This window comes from Dermatophagoides farinae, chromosome 6 (genome assembly GCF_024713945.1).
Source record: "Dermatophagoides farinae isolate YC_2012a chromosome 6, ASM2471394v1, whole genome shotgun sequence".
NCBI classification, from domain to species: domain Eukaryota; kingdom Metazoa; phylum Arthropoda; class Arachnida; order Sarcoptiformes; family Pyroglyphidae; genus Dermatophagoides; species Dermatophagoides farinae.
Genome location: NC_134682.1, coordinates 3,156,625 through 3,180,668, shown reverse-complemented (window position 1 = coordinate 3,180,668; position 24,044 = coordinate 3,156,625). Strand labels below are relative to the sequence as shown.

Sequence of the window (24,044 nt, the reverse complement as noted above, 5' to 3'; positions counted from 1 at the left end):
AAAAAAAAAAAAAAAAAAATTTCTTCTTGCTAATGTTGCTGTTGTTGTTGTTGTTTGGTTTGGTTCTTCATCATCATTTTCATCATAATCATTAGCAGAAACAGCAGAGATATCAATTTTTTTTTTTTTTTTTGATGAATTTGTTTGTCAATTTAATAAACAAGTGTGACGACAAACAAAATTTTTTTTTGATCGATTGACAGAACAGATCTGGTTGGGTTGGTTAAATGGACGAAAATTTTTAATAAAAGAAAAACGATGACGATGATAATCGATTAAATTGATCTTGATCTTGAAAATCTTCGTGTTTGTGTTGTTGTTGTTGTTTGATGTTAACTAATCGAGTTTTTTTTTTTTTTTTTTTGATTTCGTCGTTGGCCAGATCATCCAAAGTTTATTGTCCAGTTTTGATGAATTTTTTTTGGGTTTATTTCGAATACGAATGAAATTTGGTATTTCGAATACGAATGAAACTGTTATACAACACACAACTAACAAAAAAAAAAAATTCACTCTTTCTCATTGTCAATGTTTTGTTTGTTGTAAACTTTCAATGCTAATGATAATGATGATGAAAACATGAATTAAAATGGGAAAAAAATGATGATAATGATGATGATCGATTGATTGAAATTTTTTATTCATTACATCACGATTGAATGAATGAGATTTTACAATAGCAAAATGAATGAAGACTGAAAAAACAAAAAAAAATAAATCTGAATTTTGAATGAATTTAAATATCCGAACATTATTTGAAACATCGATCATCATATTGGTCATCATTATTATTATGATGATGATGATGATGATGTTAACAATTAAAGAATTGTTCCAAAATAGAGGTTTTTTTCTTGGTCACCACCTTGACCACAAGTTTTTTGTTTTGTTTTGTATGTACATGTATTTACATTTTCATTTCATCATCATCAACTTAATATTTTCTTTTTTTTTTTTTTTGATTAAATTATGAATTTAACAAAAAAAAAAAACAAAATCCAATTGCCCTGTTGGTCCGTACGAAGTAAAAAAAAAAAAAAGTTCTAAAATAGATTTCTTTTACACATCTTTTTTTTATTTTCATTGAATTTTCAAAATGTTCCAAAAGACAATAGTATGAGAAAAAAAATAGTTAGAGATATCGCAAGATGATGATGATGATGATGTTACATCTGTCTCTACAACTGTCATCTGTCTCTGTCTCTGCATGCATAAATGTGAATAATAATTTTTCAGTTTTTTTCTTTCTTCATTAATTCCAATTAAATACCATTGATGATTGAATGGCTGAAGAATTTGTTATTCGTTGTTGTTGTTGTTTGTTGTTGTTGCCACGAGAAAAAAAAATAAAAGATTTATATGAACATACCACGTGTTGAATGACAATGATGATGAAAATGAAAAAAAAAGAGAGAATCATCATCAAAATTATTATTTCTTTATTTAGTTGCATATTATCATCATCACATTTGATGTAATGTCTATAAAATTTTTAATGATTAATAATTCTGTGATTATTTGATTTTTGTTTGTCAAAAAAAAAAAAAATCAATTGATTGGTTTATTATTATATAATTGTCATCATCATGAGTGTGAAATCAGGATTGCCTTGAATAAGAAACGGATGTGCTTTATAATATATGTGTCACATCAGATTAATAACGTCAACGTCATTGCTGATCGATCGATCGTAATATGTACTAGGATATTATTATTATTATATGGTGAAACAACATCATGGTTATGGTTTTTCCCAATCAATCAATTGATCATTGTTATTCAATAACAAGGTGATTGCGGCAATAATAATCAATTATCATCGATCATTGATTGATCAACGAATAAGTGGCATATTGGTACGATGGGTATGAGTGTTTTATCGTTCTTTTTTTTCATCAAAATCCAAAAAATTCTATCCAAATTCCCATTTCATTTTGATTCCATCTACCATTCAGATTTATATATCATCTGTAAAATTTTATGAATTTGTACAAAAAAAAAGAGAAAAACATTTTGTTGCCTGTTGTTTGTTTGATTGCCTTTGTATGTGTAAGTGATACATACACACACATACACACGTATGAATGAATAGTGACGGTCAACAATAAAATTCCGAATGTAAAAATAAAAAATAAACGAGAATATTATCTGTTTTGTTTGTGTTAGTTTCGTTTGAATTTTGACGATTGCATCGTCGTCGCCGTCGTCGTCGTGGCCGTTGTCGTAGTAGTAGTAGTCGTCATTTTTATAGTTGATAATAATTTCGAAATTGAATATCGACAAAAATACTATAATGATCATCATCATCATCATCATAATATACCGCCGACAAATGTAAAATAACAACAACAACAACAACAGCTACTACTACGATGACGGCGAAGAGGTTGATGAATGAATTATGATCACCATAAATTGATGAGGATGATGATGATCATCATCATCATCATGAACACACTACATTAGATACCATTTGATTCTTGCCGCGCCAAGATTTATAATTTTTCTCTGGCTTTTTGATTTGAAATGAATTTTTTTTTAATTTTTGTGATCATCGAAATGAATAAGATGATGATGATAATGATAAGATTTACATTTGTATCATTAGCATGATCGATCTTTTAAAAAAAAGTTTTTGTTGATACTGAAATGTTGAACTAAAATTAGTTCAATTCCACTAAGGTCTATTGGAAATTTATTCCTTATTCTTAATGCTACTACCATTTTCACCAAAAAAAAAAAAAAACAACAACAACAACAACAATCATAATCAACATTGGAATTTTCTGTCTGTTCCTGTTTTCGTTCATTTTCAAGGTGAAATCAAAAAAGTAAATCTTTTTTCATTGACCATTTGACCTGACAACAAACAAACAAAAAAAAAATAATACTCAACAACTTGATCTACACACACACTCACACATCATTGATCTACCCATCGATGACCTTAATAATCACAATCTCTAAAAATCTTTTAAACTTGAATTTAAAACAAAAAATTTCATTCATCTTTCTCACTTCTCTTCCATAGAAGCAATGTAGTTGAAAGTGAAATTATTATTCATATTTGAATCGTATCATCTAATCGTATTGATTTACCAATTTTCAATTTGACCAACATCTGTTACATCATAGTTCAGGAACGACATATCATCATTGTTTTTTTTTATACCTAAGTAAGTTTTTTTTATTGTTAATTTTTTTTCTCGAAAAAAAATTGTCTTTTTTTTATTTCTTTTCGTTTTTGATATTTTTCAATTAAAATTTTAAATTGTATCTAATGACCAAAGTGATGGTATTGGTCACGATTCATAAATTTTTATTTTTATTTTTATTTTTTGTCAATACATTGTTTTTGAATAATACAAAATGACCACATTGTTTCATAATAATTTATAATTTTTTGTCAATAATCATCAAATCATCATCATTCGATATGAATGAATGGCCACCACAATCACCGCCACTGCCAGCAACATCATCATGGTCAACTGTGTTTTTACTTGTCTTGTCTATAAATTTTCAATTTCATCCAAAACGAACAAATTTAAATTTTCATCTTTTTGTTGTTGTTGTTGTTTCAATTTAATCCATCTTGGAATACAAAAAAAATTGATATATCCATTCACATCCATCAAGATTGATGGCTAAATGGTGATTATTTATTTTTTTTTTTTTGCAGATTGATTATGATGAAAGACCAGTGTTTAGTTAACCATTACCTAACCTAAGGATTTATTGATTTTTTTTCAAAAATTTTTTTTTACGTTTTGTACCAAAATGATTGGTGTTTAATTTTAAAGAGATAGAGAAAGAGAGAGCGATTGAATACATTAATTTCAAACAAATTGTCGGAAATATTTCCAAATAATTTATTATTATCTGTGTTGACGTGATAACGTCAATTATTTTTTTTTTTAATGGAAAAATATGGAAAATAAATCGGATGAATAGAAAAAAAACAAATCTTTTACACGATGTACATTTTTCAATATTAATACCTTCATATCTGTTTGTATGTTTTTTTTTTTTTTTTTTTTTTTTTTTGACAGCTTAAGACATCAGACTCTTTCATTCATTCGTTTATTGTACATTTGCAATTTATTTGTTGCACCTGAAAAAAAAGAGAAAAAATCCTTGACCATCAAAATATCCAACAAAATTTTTTATCGTTTTTTTTTTGCTCATGTTTATTTCGCTACCTAATTCTATATTCTAAATGGCAACAAACAAAAAAAAAAAAAAAAACAGAGGCAATAAACACATGACACACACACACACACACAGTGGTTGAATCCTTGAATTATAAATTCTATGAATGAATTTTGTTGTTGTTGTTGTTGTTGTTGCTGTAATCGTCATAAACAACAACAACAACAAAAACAGTTGAAAAAAATATTGAAATTTCAGAATGCCTTAGACAACAAAAAAAATGAAATAATAATCAATCAATCAATAATTGATCGATTGATTAGTTGTGATAGTCTATTGTTGTTGTTGTTGTTGTTGTAGTTTCTTCCTAGTTTTTCTTCCCCCTTTTTTTGTCTATATTTCACTCTTTCCACCGGATATGATATAATCATCGATTATATGTTTGTTTGTGCGTTTTTTTTGTTGTTGTCGTTGTTGTTGTTGTGACAATTTGTAGATTTTGTTCCATTGAATTTTCATTTATTTCTTTCTAAATCCGGCAATTCATTTGCTTGTTGTTTTCCTTTTATTTCTATTGACGTACATTATCAATATATATACTAACTAAATATATGTGTATCAAGTAACAGCAAATGAAAGGGAAGGAAAAAGGATTACAATGTCTCTGGAAAAGGTGGCCATTATCATCACTATCATCCTGTGTTTGTGTGTGTGTGTGTGTGTTTTTCATGATGATTTCAAATAAATAAATTCTTTGAGAAAATAAAAGTGAATAAAAAAATAAATTTCAAATAAAATGAGTAATGTTTTTTCCACTGATAATAATCATCATCATCATTTTTTTTTACAATAAAGACTCAATCATATTCATCATATTGATGATAGTTCAATTGACAAGGTTATTATCCTTCAAACAACAAACAAGGGTGAAATATGCTTCACTAGCATATAGATTATTATAATGATAATGATGATGATGAATAAACCATTGCAAACCATAATGATCGATTTCAGATATTTTTTTTTCTTATTTTATTTTATTTTTCAAAATTCAAATGGTTATTTGAATGGATCTAATATTTTGTTGAACAATGAGAGAGAAAAAAAAACAACAACAACAACAACGCAAAAACACTAATAATGATTATCCAAGCTAGTAGTAATGAAAACCCATTTGAAAATTAGATGACATTATTATCGATGACGGTGATGATGATGATGATGATGATGATAATGGTTAAAAGGACATTAATCCATTCGAGAAAAAAAAGAAAGAAATGAAATTTCATGAACAAATGAAATCATTTTATATATCGATCATCTTGATGATGATGATGATGATGATGCCTAGCCCGGCGAATTCAACGATATCAGATTCATCAATAAGATTTTAATTTTTTTTCGGTTAAACATTTTAAATTCTTGTTTAATAAAAACCAAGAAAAAAACAGCAGTTTGTTGAACTTTAAATTTTTCCTTTTAATCTGTTTTTTTTCGGATAGAATTCGCAATTGATCAGTTTGTTCAAGCGGATTTTTTCCCAAATGAGATAATCAAATTTAAACATGGATTTTAAACATCAAACAATCAAAATGAGAAGGATGAGAAAAATGAAATTGTAAAATTTAGAAATCAATTTTCATTTCATTTTCATTTTGTTTGTTTGTTCAATTTAAATATGAACCAAAACGGAAAATTGTTTTTCCTTCGTTTTTTTTTGTTGTTGTTGTTCACTGTGATCACGCGTTATCTGTTTTCTGGACATTTGACCATCAAATAAATTTTTTGTTTTGTTTTGTTTTTCAATATTTTTCTGTTTCTTTCTGGGCTGTCAAGGAATTATAGCTAATTTCGTCATCAAAAATGGAAATTGTCCCAGACAATTTGATCATAATCATCATCATCATCATCATCATCACTGATGATGACAATGGACATTGGACATCAGTAATGTGTGATCATCATCATTATTATCATCATAGCAATTGACACGGCAATCGACATTTTGTGGACAAAACAAAATAAAACAAAACAAAAAAATTTCTTGGCCTCATCTAATCATTATTATCATAATGATGATGCAAATGTATAGTGCAGCATTAACGGCAAAAAAAATAGGAAGGAACAAAGGTTGTTGGAAAAAAAACAAAAATAATTTTTTTTTTTTTTGAATCAATTTTTCCAAAACACACACGGCAGCAATCTTTTAAAAGATCAATTTCCATTTGATTGATATCAGTGAGAAAAAACTATATAAAATGAGTGGTGGTGGGGATGATGGTATTGAACAATAATCATTAATTCTTTGGTCCCAAAACTAGTCAATTGACAATCAATCGATCAAACTAATGATAATATCCAAAATTTGAATATTGAAAAAAAACCAAATAATCTAGTCGAATCCATTTTGAATTAATATGATGATTTTGGATAAAGAGAGAGAGAGAGAGTGAAATTTTTTTTTATTTGTTTGCCACCACTATGGTCGACGGGGGTGGTGACCGTAGATAGATGGTGGTGTGAAAAACATATATACCATCCATCCGTCCATACATCCATCCATTCAATGAGACAATGATGATAGTTTTGATGATGATCAGGATAAAATATCCATGAATGAAATTAAATTTGATTTCTCTTTCACTCGCTCTCTCTCTCTCTCTCACACACACACAAACTATTCATGCTTAGACTATACAACAACAACCACAACAAAATGACAAACAATCAAGACATCATCACATCAAACAAATTGTCGTTCAAAAAAAAAGAAAAGAAAAATCATTGATTATCATCCAAATGTGTATGTCTAATATGTATAAAATAATCAATGATGATGATAAAAATAAAGACGAAAGAAATACTGGCTGATTTTTTTCCATCATTTTTCTATCGGTCTTTTGATTGATTGATTATTCGATATCTGAATGAATGAATGAATGAATTCAAATAATCCATATAATTGGGCTTATGTTTCAAACCAAAAAAATTTTTTTTTTTTTTTTTTTGCTTTTCTATTTCTGTGATTTCTGATGACAATTTTTTCCAATTTTTTTTTCGTATCGGTTTCAATTTGTCCGATATAAATTTGATTTTATTGTGTCACACCCACCAACCACTACATATTCGCAGTTGTTAATTGAATATTTGCTTCTTCATCATCATCATTATCACCATGATCATCATTATCACACTTGTTGATTCATTGATTAATTTTATAATATAATTTAATTAAGATGATGCGTTAATTTTTTTTGTTTTGTTTCATTTTTTATTTTATCAAATATTTGTGTGTGTTTGCGTGTTTATTTGCGCCATACTAGTGTGATATAAACCAAATATATTTATATTCAAGTGTCGATTTTTCTTCTTTTTCTTCTGTATCAAACAAAATGATGGTGTAAAGAAACAAATAAACGAAAAAAAAATTCGTAAAATTTGCTTTTATTGATGTGATAATAAATGATGCCTACCAACACATATTATGCAGTATAGTTTGTATGTGTGTGTGTGTGTGTGTGTTTTGCGATAATTCGACGAGTACATCATTGAAAAATTAAAATTTATCGAATGATACTGTGGAGGATACCGGGGAGGATTGAATTTTTTGAATTGAACACGACATTTGATACGGTCATTGTGTGTGTGTGTATGCATGAAAATTTTTTTTTGTTTCAAACCGTTTGAAAATTTCATTTTTTTTTCTCGTTTTAAATTCTTTATTTAGCCTGTATCAAGAAATCAATACGTTCACATCATCATCATCTTCACCAGAATTTTGATGTAATTTTTTTTTTGTTTTGTTTTTCTAAATTCATCCGATTCTTTTAAAGAATATTCTTTATTCGGAAAACGAAAATGAATCTCAAAAAAATTCTATGTCCAATTTCATCATCGTCATCATCATTATCATTAAATAAGCATTTCCTGTTGGCCATTTTTATTCTTTTATCATCATCATCATTATTGTTGCTAAGTCATTGTCAATCAATCAATAATTATGCAAGACATTATAGAAGATTTAAACATGATACAGAACCACCACCACCACCACCATCATCATCATCACCATTAACAATTGATTCAACAGATTCTGGATTTCCAAAAATTGATCCCAAAGAATTGCTACAAGTAAAAGTGATTAATAAATCTGTGAATTATTATAAAACACAATTATTACGTGTACGTACTAGTCTACAAGATCAATTGAAAGAATTCATAAATGGATTGAAAGCAATACGTGATCAAGCTCAATTTGGACCAGAACTTCAAGAAAAAATGAATGAAACATTTTTGCAATTTATTCAAGATCTAGAAATTTCACCATATTGTCTGGCATCATTTAATCATCTATTATTAGAGATGAAAGAACGACGATTATGGCCATTAAAATGTATGTAGAATATATATGGGATTGATATTATGATATGAAAAATAAATTGTTCATTTTTATTCAATAGTTATCGATGCTATGGAATTTTTACCATCTGGTTTATTGGAAGGTGTCATGTCAATGTTTGGTGTATATGAAGAATGTATTAATATTGAATCACCAATGGTTAAATGGAATGATATACGTGGTAAATATTGTCTAGCCAAAGTTCATTTACCATTTTTGAATCCATTATTTCCCGAATTCGATGTTCATGATGATAATGATTTGAGCCGGAATCATGAATTAAAAAGCATTAAAGACCTTTATACATATCATGGTCGAAAATCATTATATAATCGTATAAATCGTGATTTTGATCATTCCAATAATAAATTTAAACTATTACAAATGCTCAATATGTTCAACGGTTCATATTTACGAATCGGACTTTGTTTTCCATCCACATGTAGTTCATTTGAATTGGAACGTGCCATCAATAAATGTAAGTAAATGATGATGTGTATACGAACTTTGAACTTTTAAATCAAACACACACAGACATTTAAGATCTTTAGATGATCAAATGATGATCATAATTATCATTATTATCATTGAATGTATCATTAAATCAAGGGAGGAGAGAATAAAAAAGCAAAATAGAATAGAATAGTTCAATTTGTTTTCAATTCGAATATTGCACAAGGGCAACAATAACATTGTATTTGAATAGATTTTTTCATTTAGAATTTACAGACTGGAATTTTGAGAAAATGAAAACTGAAAAAAAAAATGATGATGATGATTTTTATTTATTGCAAACGATGAAAATTATCTTGACAACAAAGGTCATCATCATCAACAATTATCGTTCGGTATTTGGAGGTAGATTCAACATTGATAGTCAAACAATGTAATAATAGAATGTGTGTGTGTGTGTGTGTGTGTGTTTTTGAAAGACAACAGGCAAATAATTTCTACTTTGGTTCAATCTTCAATTTTTTTTTGTTTTGATCGTAAATTATTCTGGCCATAAGATGAGAAAAAGAAAAAAAAATTCACACAACTGATTCCATGGCCATTTGAATCGAACATTCATAAGCTATATTCGATCATCATTATCATCACTCGATACCGTTTGTTTGATCAAAATCAAATTAAATTCTAAACGGTATATACATGGATGTGTGTGTGTATGGTCCATTGTCATATTTCTATGTATATACAGATGGATAGAAAATAAAATGGCCAATCATCTTCATCATCATCATCGAATATCATTGAATGATAGAATGTGTTTGTGTGTGTGTGTGATTTTTTTCATGCTTTTTTTCGCTAGAAAAATTTGTTGTTTAAAATTTAAATACAAACAACAATCATAACCATCATTTGGATGATGATGATGATGATGATCATGGCCATTACGATTATTGGTTATTAGAGAGAAAGGAAACATTATTATTCCCTTTCCCAAGTGGAAAGGTTCCACACACCATTAACATTGCAATCATATATGATAGAAATCCCGGCATTTTTTTTTCCTTTTTCAATTCTCATAAACAAACTTTCTGAAACATCGAATGAATCGAATAAAATTACTTATCATCATCATATCTATCATAAAAAAAAATAGTTTTACAACCAATAAGCAATCCGATACGTATCGAAATTGAAGAAGAATGTTCATATAAAGGCCAAGAAATTGAATTGGATAATCACCAACGTATGGCAATGTAAGTAATATTTTTATTTTTGACTTGATCTTGACCATCTTGATATTTTTTGTATTTTTTTTTGAATGAATGGATGATGATCATAATTTTTTTTGACCATGATGATAATCAAAAATGTGAACACAATATAATTTGATGTGCATTTTTGTTCTATCTATGGATAATTGAATAGTGAAAACTGTCAGTACTTTTTTTTCGTAAATAAAATCAATAATGGCAATTATGTGTAGTGAAAAAATGTGAAAAAATTTTGTTTGTCTATCAAAGAATTATTTTCATCAATTCTTGAATTTCTTTTTTATTTGTACAGATTCATTTTAGTTGGCCTTTGTCTATTGGTTGGTGCTTGTACCGGATTTGAATATTATTTACGTAATTTTCGTGATCCAAATGAAATAAATAAAAATCAATACAATTCATATCTGTTAACATTTTCGGCATTATCAAATACACGATATTTACTTGGACATGCGGATATGGCCACAGAAGATGAAAAACGTTTATGTTCAATTGATTCAATTACATTGTTTTTTGTCATTATGGAATTCGTTGGACGTTCATATGTATTGCCAATATTCTATGGAATGATCAATATTAAACGTGCATTGAATGGATTGACTGATCAATATTTTACGGCTAAAAAATTTTTCTTCATACGTGGTAGTTCATTTGCTGTCTGTACATATGTATTGGCTAGGTTTGTCATTTCATACGAGAAAAAAAAATATCGATTAAATTGATTAAATTGTTTGTTTTTTTTTCTCATCAAAATTATTATCTAGTTCAATCATATTGGCATACAATATCTGTGGACGAAAATCACAAATCAAACCATCCATATTGAATTATGTAAAATTCATATTGAATCGATATCTAAGCATAATACGTAGATTAATTGGACCAATATTATTAATATATTTAATGCCATTGTTTGGTGATGGACCAACATGGCATTATTTTTCACCACTTTATGTTGAACCATGTAAACATAACCTTTGGAAGACATTATTATTGATTAATAATTTTGAAAGTTCATTCGATAAAGTGGTATGTAATCATCATCATCATCATCATCATCATTAATGATTATAATTCGAATAGATATTTTAAGATTTTGTTTAATTGCTTTATGATGATGATGATGATAATGATAATGATTGATAATTACTTGAACTACTATTTAATTCATATTCTCTTAATTTTTTTTTCATTTTAGTGTCTAATTCCAAGCACTGTATTCAGTGCTCTTTTCTATATGAGCCTTGCAGCTCCATTCATATTATATACGTTAAATCATAAATATTTTGGCTACATCGTTTTCATTATGTTGATCATCCTGGGAACAATAATTAGTGTGATACCAAAAATTGTTTACAATTTACCCGTTACTCCATATGAAATATCATCAATCTCATCAGTGGCTGAAGCAAAACTTTCATTCATCCATTACTATTCGTCAACTGATCAATTGATTGTTGTATTTGCCATCGGTTTATTTGTTGGCTATCTAATTCGATGTAAACCGAAAATTAATCTGGGAAAACGAGCAGCCAATATTGCCCTATGGATAGGCATGTTAGCATTACCAATAATCTCTTCACAATGGAATGATACATTTAAACCGTTGAAAGGAAATTTCTCACAATTTAATTTCATATCATGGTTTTTATTAAGTAAAATTATGTGGTGTTTTGGATTCGGTTGGATCATTTATACTTGTAATACCGGAAGAGCAAGTATGTTTTTTGGATTTTATTTTTAATGTTTTTTTTTGAAAATTTACTTGATAATTTTTTTTTTGTTGAAATCCATTCAATATACAGATACATTTAATCAGGCAATAACAATGTCATTGATACGACCATTGGGAAAATTGGCATTCGGTGCCTATCTAAATCATATAACAATATTAAGCTTTAGACAGTTGACCAAAAAACAAACATCACCATTAACTAACGTTGAAATTGTAAGTGAAAAATGGATTTTTGTTTGTTTTCATCTTAACAATATATTTATTTCCATCCATTTCTAGTTGACCAATGATATATCCGACATTGTTATCGCATTCACCGTTGCCTATATATTCTACATATTGTTTGAACGTCCATTTTATTATTGGATCAAAATGATTCTCAATATTGAAAATGATACCAATAATGATGAACAACAGACGGCTGTTAAAAGATTTTCAATGTCTGATCTCGAAAATGGTAAATTACATGGTGATCATGGTGAATTCGATCTAAAACCATTGAATGATAGTAATTATTCAAGTCGATTATAATAATTTATTCATCAACTATTTTTTTTTTTAAATTCGTCAAATTCATTTTCTCACCTATGGATAATATGTATGTGTGTGTGTGTATGTGTGACATTATTTCTCACTCTCAATTTTTTTTCTATGGCCAAGTACAACAATCTCAATAATTTTAATCAACAAGTCAATAACAAAAAAAAAACAATCAACGAACGAAAGACAATTGTGCATTTAATCATCAATCAATCAATCAATTATTATTATTTTGCTAAATTATAATTGGATTTTCATTTTACCCCCATACACGCACAATTTTTTTTCGAAGAAAAAAATTTTATTTATGTAATTTTATTAAAATTTTTTCCGATTTAAATTCTTTGATGAATTCAAAAAACTTTTCATGCTAATGTGTGTGTATGTGTGTGTGCGTGTACATAGTTGACAATTTTAATTTTAAAACTGGAAATGAATCATTCCAGCGATGAGAATTCATTTAAATCATTGCCATCATCGAATGATTCACAACAACAACAACAACAACAACAAGAACAGCTACAACAACAACAACAATCAACAACAGGTTTCGATGGTGTCGTTCGACAAGATCGTCAACGTCGTAAACAAAATTTTGGACCAAATACTAAACAAATTCGAAAACCAAATAATATTCTAATCGATATATATGGTGTAATTGCACCATGGACATTTGTAAATCAATTAAAAACACATGCAAAAGAAAATATCGATGATTATGTAAGAGAAAATTGGAATAGTAAATTAATGCGAACAATTGCCATTAGAATGTGGGAACAATTCAAGATTGATCGTAAAGCTGGTATAAAAGTACCAGATATTCAGGAACCAAATGATGTTAATAAACAAGATGATAGAAATGTAATTGATTCGGCTATTTGTTGTATACGATGGATGTTAGAAACAAAATATCCAACATTGAAAACACAAATGGAAAAACTTTGTACTGATCTATGGTCACATTCGTTTGAAACGGGTAAATTAAAAGCGGATGTTTATCCAGACATAATGGATGCATTCCATTATTGGCGTTTCGAAGAATTTATCAAGATTTATTCATATGCTTCTGGACCGGTAGAAGGACAGCGACAATTTTTACGTTCAACATCGGTCGGTGATTTAAATCGTTACATTGCAAATGGATTGAATTCAAGTGGTGGTTATAAATTTGATCCAAATAAATACCGTAGTCTATGTGCAGCATTACGAGAACCGAAACCGGATAATCTATTATACATTACTGATGATCCACGTAAAGCACGTGCAGCTGAAACAGTAGGAATTAGAACAATTGTGGTGAATAGAACCGGTTCAGATACAGGTAAATATGATCCAAAAGAAACACAAGCTTTAACCGTCGTAAATACATTGGCTGATATTGAATTTATCAACGATCCAAATGCATCCATACAATGTTGTTGATATTGATAAACAGAAATCCAAACAAGCAGCTTTTTTTTGCTATATGACAACAATAATTATTAATGAAATTTCAAAAAAAACTATGATGCAAAAAAATATTTAAAAATTAAAATGATTAAAATTGTTTATATGTTTTGTTGGTTTTGATTTCTGATAATTCGATACAGCTGTATCTATCCCATGTGGTGTACTATAAATATTTTCCGATAATAAATTAGTTGCAGTTGTAAAATCAATGACTTCAGGAATTTGTTGTGAATTACCAAAAATTGGAACCAAATGATGATCATGATTATGATCCCAATGATGATGATGTGGAGAATGAATTGTATGTGTAGGATTGAATTCAATCGGTGCATAAACAGGTAATTTTGTCAAATGGCTCATTTCCATATGAGGTGTTGATGATGATGCGGCTGCTAAAAATGGATTATAATCCATAGGTAGTTGATTAAAATGATTATATGAATGATAATATGGACGTTTATGTGGCAGATAAGAATGATGATACTGACGTGGACGATGTTGGTGGTTATAATGATGATGTTGATTAATGAAATGTTGGAATGGATTCGGATTTTCATTTGTAGTAACCGATGATGGTGATGATAATGATAATGATGAACTATATGGATTCATCGGCGATGATGTGGACATTTTCATTGCTTTAGGATTTGTTGTTGAAGCTATTGTATGACGAAATTCACTAACAGGTTGTATTTCCTGTACGTAAACACGATATGGTACAATAATCTCTTTAAAATCCTGAAAAATGGGTTTATGTACAATATGTTCACGATAATGTGGTGGTTCATGTGTCTCAAAATATTGTACACTAGATGATTGTGGAGATGATTTATGTGTAGTTTTCGTTATAACAGGTGATAATTTTGTTTTGAAATTGAATACGATTGGCAATACAGGTTGACTACTTGGCAATTCAATAACACTTGGTTTATATGGTTCATTTTTATTATAATCTAATTTGCTTACAATACTGGATGATTGTGGTTGATTAGAATCACGAACAACATGTACACGTGCACCAACCGGTACAATTAATGATTTTTCTGGTGAATGATATTCATCGGTGAATTCATTTTTTAGACCATTAAAATCCATTTGATTATCTATTTCTTGTTGTTTTTTAGGAAACGATGATAGTGATGGCGAATCTTGTTGAATATTGGGCATATAAACATCAGGTATTTTACTTGGACTAACTAATTTCGGTGTCAAATATCTTGTTGGATGTTGAATACTTTTTAACATTTTGACATTTGATTCATTTTGTAAGGAATTGTTATTATAATCATCATCCAAGTATTGTAATGGATCAATATTACTACTACTACTGGATTGTTGTTGTTGTTGTTGTTGTTGATAATGACTATTATGATTACGATTAAAATCGATTGAATTGAATTCGTTGAGAAAATCTTCATTGAGATTTTTGAAAAAATTGGCAAACGGATTCTCTTGTGATTGTTCCTTATGCTGCTGCTGCTGAAGCTGTGGTTGACTTTTTTGATCCAGATTATTATTTTTTTTCACATCAATATTAAAGCCATCATTATTATCATTCGTAGTTTTCATTGTATCCTGTCTAAAATGTTGATAGCTTTCATCTTGTGAAAGTTTTTTATAATAATCATTATCAACAACAACATCATCATCATGATTATTATGATCACTATGATGATGATTATTATTACTGGTCAATCGGATTTCATTATTATCTTCTATTATAACCTGTACAGATGGCCAATGATGATTGGAATAATAATCAGATGATTGTTGATTGTTATCATTATGTTGTTGTTGTTGTTGTTGATGATGATAATAATGATGGAATGGTTTAGAATATGGTGATGATAATGATGGTTGTGATGACAGTTCAGACATTAATTTATGATCACTACTAATCAATTGTGGTGACCATTTTCCACTGGAATTATTATTATGAATACTAATTATAGTTTTATCCAATTGTTGATTATTTGAAACATTATTATTATTATCTGGATTATAATTTTTTGATTCTTCAATATCAAGATCTTTATTCACAGGATTTTTCATTGTTGTTGTTGTTGTTGTTGTTGTCATCGTTGTAGGAGTAGTAGTAGATGTCGATGTTTCCGACATTGGATAAATAGATGTCGATAAGGGCGTAGTAAAATTTTCATTATTATCGATTATATAATAATTACTATTGTCTTCATAACGATGATGATTATTATGATTAGATTCAGTTGTTGTATTAATCAATGATGATGATGATGATGATGATGATAATATTGATGTAGATGTTGTTTGCAAAATAATGGCTGCAAATAGCAGCAACATAAATTTGTATGAAATTTTCATTTTTAATGACTAGAATGGATAATAAAAAAAGAAAGAATTAATAAAAAAAAAATCAATTGAATATATCCAAAGTTGTAGAAGAAATTTCAATCAATGTATCAATAGAGAATTTGAAACTTTTCATCGTAAACCAATGCACACACACACACACACACACACAATAATTACCATTTGGAACGGCAATGAAGCAATATTTGCAAACTCAATTCGCACATAATATACAAATATTGTTGATTGTTGATTTTATTGCGTTCACTATATAGACAAAAAACATTTTTAAACCTAAGTGTTAAAATAAATGTTCCGATACCAGCGTGTGCATGTGTGTGTGTGTGTGTGTGTAACATAAATGAAATTGAATTAATTTTAACTACTTGTTATTGTTAATATGACTATTTTGAAAACAAACATCTAAAAAAACAAACAAATTAGACTTGTCGCTTTTCTAATACGTGTTTGTGTGTGTGTGTGTGTGGTATCTGTTTTCGGATAATTAATTTATCTGGAAAAAAATTTTTGTTTTGTTTTTTTCGGTAATTTTTTTTGGGGTTGTAAAACAAAATGAAAGAATGGAAAAAAAAGTTCATTACTAATTGATCATCATTAGATACACATAGCTACACACACACGCACACAGACATTTTGTAGAAATGCAGGTGTCTAAATGTTGTCAAGTTATTATTATTATTATTATCACACATTACATTTGCACCTAAACATTCAATTCAATTGAATAATAATGGAAAAAAAACATAAATCATTCATCCATTTATATAATGGACAATGGTAATAATGATCCAGATTTTTTTTGTTTTGTTTTTTCTTTTAATCTATTCCAAGTATGTAATATTACATAATCACGAAAAATTTTTGTTTTTTTTTCACATTTACAACTACAGTCAATAGACTCGACCTTCAAATTATTATCATTATTGGAATGAAATCATGTTTCAGATCAAAATCAGATCAAGTCAAGTGTCATTTAGAAATTATTACAAATGATTGATTTTGAATTGATAAATGCAACAGAATTTTATGAATAATCTTAGTGTGATGTACTGTTTTGGTTACTATTTCCATTGTTTGTTTGATTGAAGGGATTTTTTTTTCTTCAATTTCTTGAAAAAAAAGAGTAGAAAGAAACAGAAAAAAAACAATTACGACTGAATTTTGTGTCCATTTTCATTTGGTATATGATAATAATAATAATGTTATAGTTTTTTTGTTTTGGACCAAAGATTCAAAGTTTCCGTACATGACACAGGTACAGAACTAAAAAAAAAATTTGAATGAAAATTTCCAGTAAATAACTAATGAGGAATAATAAAAATTAGAAACAAAAAAAAAACATAAAATTGATTTTGGTGAACATTATTTCTCTAACATAAATGCAAGTTATAAGTTAATTTTTTATTTTCATATATAAAACTCATTAGTTATGGCCAATAATCATTTTTTTCATTTCATCAGTCAAGCAGAGGCAGACACACACACACACACACACACACAGTAACAGTCGGTCACATAGGCACTTGACCAACAAAATGAAAAACAAAAACAATAACGGAAAACAACTGAAAAAAAATTGTCCAGAAAAAAATAAATAAAGAAGAAATTTTCAACTATAATTATTGACGAGATTCGAAAATAATAATAAAGTCATTTTTTTCTCGCTAATTTTTGTTTTTGTTTTTGTTTTTTTACTGACAACTGAGCGAAAAAAAATAACAATAATTTGAATTTGATCCCGGAACTTTGAATGAATTTTTTTTCTCGTTGTTGTTGTTGTTGTTTGCGAGCGCGAAAATGAATCCAAAAACAGAAACAGAAATCATTTTAATTTACCTTTTTTTTCCACTTTCACTTTCACGTTCAATTTATTTTATCGGGATTTTTTTTCTAAATGATGATGATGATAATGAACGAATGGATAAATTGAATGGGAAACATATACGACAAGTAAATGGAAATAAATGCCAAACACGTGCAACAACAGAGATTTGAGTTAGTATTTCATTATTCACACACACACACACAAAAACACAGACTTGGGCTGGTTTGATAATGATGATGATGAACATAAAAAAACGATGTTATTCATAAAATGAAAAATTATTACAAATTATGGTAATATGGAAAAAATTAATATTTTATTTATCCATGATGATGACGATCTTGATCATCATCATCATCATCATCATCAATCCTTGAATCATTGAATAATATGGATGAATCATTATAGGTTAACATTATGATCATCATCATCCAAATATTCAGTGTTAAGGTTATAAATTAGAATTATGATGAGGATGATGATTATGTGATGTTTTCATTTTGTTCAATGATGAAAATTAACGGATAATAACAACAAAAAATAATAAAGACATTATATGGATGTGTTTCATGTGTATGAGTGTGTTCGTTTGATGTAGAAATATGGATCGTTGAATGAAATGGAATGTGAAAGTGGCATTCGTATACAAAATGATTTACAATTTGTATTTTTTTTAGTGCGAAAAAAAAACAAAAACAAATTTTCTCTACTATATACAACAGGTTCATCACAAAAGTTCATCGACAATGAACAGAATAATACAACATGATGATATCAAAAATAAACAAACAGAAAAAAATGAATCGATTGATATATAATCAATCAATGATGAAGATGATGATGTTTGATTGATCAATATTGAAGATTTGTTTGATAATGAAGATTTTTTTTTCTGCAAAAATGTGAAAAAAAACAACAACAACAACAAAAAACTAGATGATCGAACAAGAAGAAAATCTCAAATGAATGAATTGAATATAAAAATCCAATCAATTGTCAACGATCGATTTAGACAGACAGACAGACAAATCAAATGATTGTATAGTTGTTAAGTAATGATGATTATTTTATTATTATTATTTGACAATGCAAACATATTATAATGATGATGATGATGATGATTAAAATAATCATAACTTGTTTCAAACAAAACTATCAATCTAAAAGAAGAAATATCACATAAGTTGAAAACAATAACAATAACAATAACAACAACAAAATGGATCGAAATTTGAAAAACTTGAAAAAAAAATACTACAACAACCGCCAACAACGAAATCAAAGAGAATGGAATGCCAAATGAATTGTGAATTTTTTGTCGTTGTTGTTGTTGTTGTTGTTGTTCACCAAGAAATAAATAGAGAGAGAGAGTGTGTGTGAATGATGAATGAGAGAGAAACCGAATCAATGTTTGGTGTGACATATAGAAAAACCAAAAACCGACTATCGAATAATAAACAAAACAAAACAAAACAAAAAAAAAGTCAACAAGTTTGGCCTCCGATAAATGATGTGTGTGTGTGTGCGAGTATTTTTACGGAAAAAAAGAGAGAAAAATGTTTCTCCTTTTGTATTAATAAACGAAAAAAAAATTTGATATCTGAATAAATATGGGAAGAAAATGGATTTCGTTTTATTTGAAAAAAAACGACAATGAATTTGTTGAATTTTGTTAAAATGTGTAAAACTGTCTGTGTGTGTGAGACACATTTTTTTCTGGAAAAAAAAAATCTTTTTTTTTCATATCAAAAAAAAAATGACTGACTGAATGAAGACAATCCATTTAGCAATGGTTAAATGCATTGAATTGAATTGAAATGAACATTATGAGAAATATTATGATCTTTGCATGCGTCAATTGGAAAGCTTTGTTTTCTAATAGAAAAAAAAAAGTTTTTTTATCAATTTTTTTTCCATTTAACATAACGGATATTATTATTTGTGCGGAATTTTATTTTATTTTATTTTTTTTTCGGTCGTGGTCACCATAATGATCAAGATGAATGAACTCAGGATTTATATATATTCAAATGGATCAAACAATCTATATGTTAATATACTGTGTTGAAAAAAAATGCCTTGACCACGACAAAATTTTGTAATAATTTGTATTTGTAAAATTGGATCAAAAGTTTTGTCATAAACGTACCAAGAGTGAATATAAATGTTCTGTATTGCTACACACACACAAGCAAACACGTAATCAACGCTTATTATTAATTTTTTGTTTTGTTTTGTTTTAATTTTCATTTTCATTTTTTTTATTCAGTTGAACGTAACAAAAGAAAGAAGAAAAAAAAATATAATGATAAATGGCAGATTAGCCTAAAAATCGTTTAGCAATTTGAAAAAAATGAAACAATAAATTCAAATGAAACAAAAAAAAAATCCTATTGGCTAACACAATATATAATATTGGCATTTTTGTCCATTTTTTTTCATCATTATTCTCAGGTACATACATTCATTGTTGCATGTTCCATTTGATAAATTTTGAAATTGTCACCTATGTGAATAGACCCTGAATAAAAATGAAAAATGGTAATGTATTGCCATTTATAATATCAAAAAAGGTGTTTAATTGGCTAAATTGGATATGTATGAAGAATAAAACAAAGCATCACACACACACATAAACCATTTTGGTCTGAATCATCATCAAAACCATTATCATCATGGTGAAAGCCATCATTTCATTTGATAATTCAATTCAATAAGAAAAAAATTCAATTTATGGCCACTATTGTTCAATCGTTTATGTGCATAATATGATAATAATAATGATTTTATATATGGATCCATAAACAATAACCGCAATGAATGAATGTGAAATGAGCTTGAAAAAAAAATTTCTATTCACAATACCACAAAGAAGTGTGAAGAGACAAAAAAAAATTTCCAATTCGATCGATTGATTATCGATCAATAGATATTCACCACACATATATTCAATAATAATGATAATAATTTTTTTCATTTTTTTTATGCATTAAATCATAACCAACAAAAAAAAACAATGTTCATCAAGCGACAGTTTGTTGAATATATAGTCAATGAGAAGAAAAAAAATGGTTATATAATTGTAGCACAATTCACTCCAATTTCCTTTGTTTATATTGGCCAAAATTATTATTATGATGATGACGTGATATGGAACCATTGGCCATATATCAATAAGAAAAAAAAAGAACAAGGACAAAGGCAATATTAAAATGAATATAGAAAACAAGTGTTTTTTTTGTATTCAATGGGTTGATAAAAAAAAAGATAGATAGATAGGTCGTCATGAATTTATGATTCAATTTGAATTTGAAATGAAACTGGTAACTGGTGATAAGGCCATTGAACACTGAGGCAAAAAAAAAAAACAAAACAAAACATTACGGGACGTTTATGACTGCTATGAGTATGAAAGCGAAATCTCATATCGGTTATTATTACATATTTTTTTTTCTCATTTCATAAAATTGTCGTTAATTTATTTTTTCTATTGTTTTTTTTTTGTTGTTGTTTCAAACAACTGCCTTTTGCCATTCATCATCATCATTGTGTTTGGACCTTTATGACAATTGAATCGGCAATATTTTTTTTTTTTTGTATTTGCTTCGATCCATCATCATCATTATCATTCACTTAAATTATTATGAATCGATCAATTGACACATACACACACACACACAAACGAATGAATTGTCTCGTATTGAATCGGTTTCGAATGATTGGTGATTGAGGTTGTGTTGATTTTTGGATCAAAAAAAAAATGTAACAAATTCAATCTTGAATCAATAGTTATTGTATTGAATTGAATTTTTTTTATTTTATTTTCATCAGTTGGTTAATCGATTTATGCTCGAATGAATTTGTCAACGACAAACAACAACAATTGTTTGAATTGAAATGAACAAGATGATTCACATAATTCTTAATGAGATATGATTGTGAGGATCATTGATTATTACTTGATTATGATCGATACAGTACAGTTAACAGTTTTTCTGACAAAATTCAGTAATAGAATTGGAAAAATTGAGTTGACTTGCCATGAGTGGATAGAAGGAAATAATTTGAAACAAAATTTTTTTACCGGAATTTCTGAAGGTAAAATGAAATCTCTTTCCATATATGAAATCTATAGATTGTTGTCATTTTTTTTCTATCCACAATTAGTTAATTGATTTCCGAATCCAGAAACAATTCATCAATTCATCAAATAAAAATCATCATCATTAATGACTAATAATAATTATTGAACAATTTATTTTGTATATAAAACATTTTAACAATAATTTGATAGAAATACATTCACACTCTAACAGGATAAGCCCATAAGTCAAAATCTGTTTCAAAAAAAAAAAATCAAATCAATCAATCAGTCAATCAACCAATCAATAGGGCAAACTAATAAGCTATTTTCAATGAATAATCTCACAAATATGAATACCACACATTATTATCATTTATTTTGCTAGTCAAAATTTTATAATTTTTTTTTTATTTTGAAAAATTTTCAATGTAAATATATGAACAATGTAAAAACAAGTCATTATATTGGATAACCGAAAGAAAAAATTGGATCAAATCCAAATTTGATTGTTTTTCATAACCAAAATGGAACAAAAAAATTCGATTTCAATATGAAAACAAACAAACCGATAACTAACTATTGGTCAAACGATTATTTTCCAATCAAATCAATCAATATTCAGTGAAAAAAAAATCGCCAACAATAATGAGAAGAAAAATGTCTTGGATCTTGGATAAATTTCATTTTGTTATTCTATACAGGAATCAAATACATTGATCTGATGATAATTGAGTAATTTTAAACAAATTAAATCATTCATATTCATATTTAGTTATATGAAATATTTTGCCACATGTAAATCCATTACGATTATTAGTCATTGTCTGTTTTGGATTTATTTTGATTTCAAAAATTGTTCTAAAAAAATTATCGATAATCACTATAATCAAACTAGATCAATTACTTGATCATTGTAAACATTTTCAAGTAATACGTTCTTATTTTCATCCATATAATTTTACTATATAAATATATCCGATCCGATGTATGTATTACATCAACGACAATAACACATGATATAAATGGAACAAAAATAAAAATTGAAAAGAAATTTTCTTACCCATGATCATTGTCCGGATCGTATGAAAACAAAAATTCGGTTCGGATTGTTTGTTTCCATGAATAGATTGATGTCGTTAGTAGAGGCCAAAAATTAGTACTTTGAAAAATGCATTTAAAATTTAAAGAATCGTTATTGGGCGATGTTTCTAAATTGAGATCTCCAAATGAATGAATGATGCCCATGGCGGTTTTTTTGTTGTTCATTCCATTAGTCTGTTGTTGATTTCATCGTTTTTTTTTTGTCATCAACCAAAGATATTGATTCGAGTTTGAATACAATAACCATGTTCATGTTGTCTCTATCGATATAATTTAACTCATTGACTGCCATATGGTATGAGTTTTTACGTCACTGGTCTATGGGTAGCGACTTTTTTTTTACTTATGGTGGTAGCCAAATAGTTAAATAACTATAATCAATTAGACCGTAAAGAATTGTGGCCATTTATAGCCTTTTCGAAGACGAAAAAAAAACATTCAAATTTTAATGCAACGGTAATGATGAGTTGTTGTTGTTGATGATAATGATGATGATGAATGGCGACATTTTCGCCGTCATTATCTTATCATATCATGGTTATGGTTTGTTCTTTTTGACATAACATGACATTTTATATGAAATTAGCTGTCAGGATTTGTCAATTTTTTGATTCTATTTCCCATACATTTTGTCATTGTTACTACATAAAAATATGATAAAAAATGAAATTGGTTCTAACTTACCA

The 24,044-nt window shown here is 27.8% G+C and overlaps 3 protein-coding genes across 9 annotated transcripts; 2 read left to right on the top strand and 1 right to left on the bottom strand.

Moving 5' to 3' along the window:
• The first annotated feature begins 1,465 nt into the window (after nucleotides 1-1,465).
• LOC124493690 (nose resistant to fluoxetine protein 6) lies at nucleotides 1,466-12,890 on the top strand. 5 transcript variants are annotated; one of them, XM_075732190.1, is made up of 10 exons: nucleotides 2,465-2,831; nucleotides 3,032-3,176; nucleotides 7,880-8,545; nucleotides 8,613-9,029; nucleotides 10,158-10,257; nucleotides 10,568-10,954; nucleotides 11,040-11,304; nucleotides 11,474-11,993; nucleotides 12,081-12,223; nucleotides 12,290-12,890. In XM_075732190.1, the coding sequence occupies exons 3-10, from the start codon at nucleotides 8,011-8,013 to the stop codon at nucleotides 12,539-12,541; spliced, it is 2,619 nt and encodes an 872-aa protein (XP_075588305.1). In that variant the 5' UTR covers nucleotides 2,465-2,831; nucleotides 3,032-3,176; nucleotides 7,880-8,010; the 3' UTR covers nucleotides 12,542-12,890. The 5 variants fall into 5 exon arrangements, with proteins under 5 accessions (XP_075588301.1, XP_075588305.1, XP_075588304.1 ...); XM_075732189.1 differs by adding an exon at nucleotides 7,285-7,797 and having other exon boundaries at nucleotides 2,465-3,176; XM_075732188.1 differs by adding an exon at nucleotides 7,285-7,801 and having other exon boundaries at nucleotides 2,465-3,176.
• A 76-nt stretch (nucleotides 12,891-12,966) lies between these two features.
• LOC124494325 (enolase-phosphatase E1-like) lies at nucleotides 12,967-14,103 on the top strand. Its single transcript, XM_047057498.2, has one exon. The coding sequence runs from the start codon at nucleotides 12,983-12,985 to the stop codon at nucleotides 13,970-13,972; it is 990 nt and encodes a 329-aa protein (XP_046913454.2). The 5' UTR covers nucleotides 12,967-12,982; the 3' UTR covers nucleotides 13,973-14,103.
• On the bottom strand, nucleotides 14,071-23,406 carry LOC124493689 (uncharacterized). Of its 3 annotated transcripts, none has more exons than XM_075732192.1 (2): nucleotides 23,318-23,406; nucleotides 14,071-16,348 (listed from the first exon to the last, which is right to left on the bottom strand). In XM_075732192.1, the coding sequence occupies exon 2, from the start codon at nucleotides 16,337-16,339 to the stop codon at nucleotides 14,072-14,074; it is 2,268 nt and encodes a 755-aa protein (XP_075588307.1). In that variant the 5' UTR covers nucleotides 16,340-16,348; nucleotides 23,318-23,406; the 3' UTR covers nucleotide 14,071. The 3 variants fall into 3 exon arrangements, with proteins under 3 accessions (XP_075588307.1, XP_075588308.1, XP_075588306.1); XM_075732193.1 differs by lacking the exon at nucleotides 23,318-23,406 and adding an exon at nucleotides 18,185-18,304; XM_075732191.1 differs by lacking the exon at nucleotides 23,318-23,406 and adding an exon at nucleotides 16,508-16,696.
• Nucleotides 23,407-24,044: the final 638 nt, after the last annotated feature.

Excerpts from the sequence above, each read along its gene's own strand:
- LOC124494325 (XM_047057498.2), top strand. The coding sequence starts at position 12,983 with ATGAATCATTCCAGCGATGAGAATTCATTTAAATCATTGCCATCATCG.
- LOC124493690 (XM_075732186.1), top strand. The coding sequence starts at position 8,011 with ATGAATCTCAAAAAAATTCTATGTCCAATTTCATCATCGTCATCATCA. Across the intron at positions 9,030-10,157 it reads GGAACGTGCCATCAATAAAT|TTTTACAACCAATAAGCAAT; the intron begins GTAAGTAAATGA and ends AAAAAAAAATAG. Across the intron at positions 10,258-10,567 it reads AATCACCAACGTATGGCAAT|ATTCATTTTAGTTGGCCTTT; the intron begins GTAAGTAATATT and ends TTATTTGTACAG.